General features: G+C 37.7%; 1 protein-coding gene across 1 annotated transcript; it reads left to right on the top strand.

The window, feature by feature from the left end:
- Nucleotides 1-38: 38 nt before the first annotated feature.
- PCYB_133900 (hypothetical protein) lies at nucleotides 39-1,469 on the top strand (the record flags this gene model as incomplete). The annotated part of the gene is made up of 4 exons (XM_004224415.1): nucleotides 39-339; nucleotides 534-813; nucleotides 987-1,128; nucleotides 1,348-1,469. Exons 1-4 carry the CDS (start codon nucleotides 293-295, stop codon nucleotides 1,467-1,469), a joined length of 591 nt encoding a protein of 196 aa, XP_004224463.1. The 5' UTR covers nucleotides 39-292.
- Nucleotides 1,470-3,145: the final 1,676 nt, after the last annotated feature.

The following is a 3,145-nucleotide window of genomic DNA, read 5'->3' as shown; positions in this document are numbered from 1 at the left end:
TTTTTTTTTTTTTTTTTTCTGTATTTTTAAATGTTCGTAATATATGCTATCATTTTTTTTTATTTTTTTTTTTATTGTTTTATTTTTGCCTGTTCGCATATGCCATATCTTTCCTCATATTTATTTAAGTTGAATAATTTAAAATTATTCAATTCAGTTGTGAGATATCGCATTGGAACAGCATCATTTTCGCATGCCTACATACGTAAAACATTTTTAATATTGTGTAAAAGGTTAAAAATTTCTCCGTTTTTTTTTTTTTTGGGGGGTCATTTGGTTAAATTTTTTCAAAATGGGTGTTGAAGACATATCTGCGGAGGAGCTGGAAAAGGCGACAAGGTAATATAAAAAATGAGAATAGGAAAGACATTCTTCTGTTCACTCCAAATGAAGGATCACACCTGTTCTTGTTTTGTCTTTACGTGGAAGTTTTTTTTTTTTTTTCCACACAGATGCACAAAACTGCAACAGTGTCTTCGTTTACTTCTTTACATTTTTGGAGAAATAAAATTCCCCACCCCCGCCTTTTGCAGATCCTTCGTTTCGATAGAATCGGCTACCCAAATAAGCAGAAGATACGTCCGAAAAAAGCTAGAAGAGATTTTTAACTTGGAGGAAAATTCCCTGTACGAAAGGAAAAAAGAGATTAATGACATTGTTGCCAAGGTATTGACAAACCTCCTGGAAGAGGAAAATAGGAAAAAAAATGAAGAGTTGCGCGCTAAGGATGCAAACGCGCACAGCGTAGAAACGAATGACAAAGCGGATCAAAATGGGGAAAACTGCAATTCGAGGAAAAGGCGCAATAGCCAGGTAAGTCTGAACAGGCACCTCGAAAACTTCTTACACATGGCATTTTTAGTGAGCCTGAATATCGTATCATTTGTGTGCACCTCCACCACCGCATTATATCTCGCTCATTGTGTACCATTTAAAGAAATAAAAAACTGCCTACCTATTTTTGAACCCACGAACACTTTTTGTAGAACAAGACGAAGGAAGACATTGTTAAAACGGAAAACTTGAATGATGATAAATCATCTAGTGAGCAATCAGATAGCAATGATAGAAGTTCATCGAAAAAGAGGAAAAAAAATGACGAGCCCCTTTCTGCTAGGAAGAAACAAGGTACTGAATTGGCACCAATTGATTTTAGCTCAATGTTCTTAAATGTTAAACGAAAGTTTGCTCCTCCTTTCCTCCCAGTTGGGGATAGACTGACGTTTTTTTTTTTTTGCTTCAAATTCGTAGTGCAAATTTTGAGAGCACCATATATACATATATGTATACGTACATGTACACTCCTTTGGGCACGTTTGCCTCCCTTCCCTTTCCCCTTGCAACCAGCCAACGTGATGACGAAGGATTACTTCCTAGACAATGCCGAGTCTCTACTTTGCAACATATCGGATAACATAAAATTAAAACTGGAACCACGAATTTTCAGCACGGGCAGTTGCGGATGGTAGGGAAATTCATTTCGATCCATATGAATTTGTTGCAATTTATATTGCTATTTTTTTTTTCTTCCTTTGCACCTACATGGCGCCATTTTAAAAATTACCCCCCTTTTGTCAGGCACATGATGGACAAGGTGTATCTGCTTGTTGGGGATCACAACGTCCTTTGCCAACTTTGCATTAACTGTTCAGGTAGATAAGCACATGAGAGTGACAAAAGGGGCCCACCATGCCATTTCCCTCATAGTACATAACAGAGTCGTGAAAAAATGTGACAAAGTTTTATAAAGCGTGATAAAGCGTCATTTAAAATATGCTGAAATCTATTGATTTTTCATTTTTTCGTTTTTATTTTTGCGCGCAGTTATCGGCAGCAAGCAGTGGAACTAAATGGACAATGCTTAAAGTAATGTCATGCGAGCAAGTGGACCCAGCAGAAAACTCGCCGCGAATTGGCTCCGTATTGGCCACGCGTTGTACGCGAATTGTTTCAAACTGATGTAAAAATCGAAGTCGCCACGAAAAGGAGAAACCCTTTACACGAAAATGACTTAATTAAGTGTCCTTTAATTGTTTAAGTTGTTCCTGTAAAAGGTTGTTAATTTTTTTCTCCCACAAAATTGCTATTATTTTTTCCATTAATTTAAAAAATTTTTTTTTCTGTTTTTTAAATCATTTGAATTAAAGTATCTTTTTTTTCAATTGCCTTTTAATGAATTACATGTGCCACGTTGCCAAGTTTCTTATTCACCCGAAGTGTTTTTTTTTTTATGTGGTTGCTCAGGATGCTTTCCTATGCTCGCGTAAGTATTTCCCATGTTTTCCCTGCCCACATGAGTATTCCCATTTTTCCTTATGCGCACTTACGTTTTTCTCCCATTTTTAAGCTTTCTTGCGCCTTCCTATGCCCCCTCCCCTTGGGTCAGGAAAATAAAAAAAGCGAGCAGCACATGTGTATGATTATTTACCTGCAAAATGTGTGTACCCCCCTTTTACATTTTTTACGAATAAATTTACCCATTGCGGATTGCAAAAAATTGCACTTTTCAAAATTTTGGCGCTTTTTCGAATACCCCCGCGGGAGAAAATAACAAAGCGATGGGAAGTGCGCCAAAAGGAAGTGACTCTTCAGGTTATTTTTTTCCCCCAAAGGAGAAAGCATACGTATGTATGCGCTACTAAATTGGTCAAACTGGTTTTTCTCTTTTCCTCTCGTTCGTTCGCGCTTTCCTGCAGCTAAGGCCGCGATAAAAACGTGTAAAGTCCATTTTCCCGAACACAGCGGCACGCACGTACGTATGTACCTGCTTGGGAGCGAGGTGTGCTGCCAATTGGGATTTCTCTCCAACAAAATTGAGATCGAAGGGGCGAACCGTATGTGCAATATCAGCAGCTCATCTTAAGACACTCGCATTTCTTTGCCTTAGCACGGGTGATTATTTTTGGTATACTCCCAGAAAAAAAATTAGCAAAAAAAAGTTTTCAAAAATTCGCAAAAAAAGCAAAAAAAAATTTCAAAAGTGCGCTTATAAAAGGAGAGGAGAAAGCAAAAAGGTTCATCTTAAAACGATCGGTAAATAATCCCTAATGAGGCAATCCGCGCAGTTCATTGTGATCCATTACTCTACACATTTATTTTGCACAAAATTTGCAAATCGCTCTTCAAGGCGGTACCGAGCGATTAT

This window comes from Plasmodium cynomolgi, chromosome 13 (assembly GCF_000321355.1).
Source record: "Plasmodium cynomolgi strain B DNA, chromosome 13, whole genome shotgun sequence".
NCBI lineage: Eukaryota > Apicomplexa > Aconoidasida > Haemosporida > Plasmodiidae > Plasmodium > Plasmodium cynomolgi.
The sequence above is the reverse complement of the archived record's forward strand: the minus strand, read 5'-3'. Positions and strand labels throughout refer to the sequence as shown.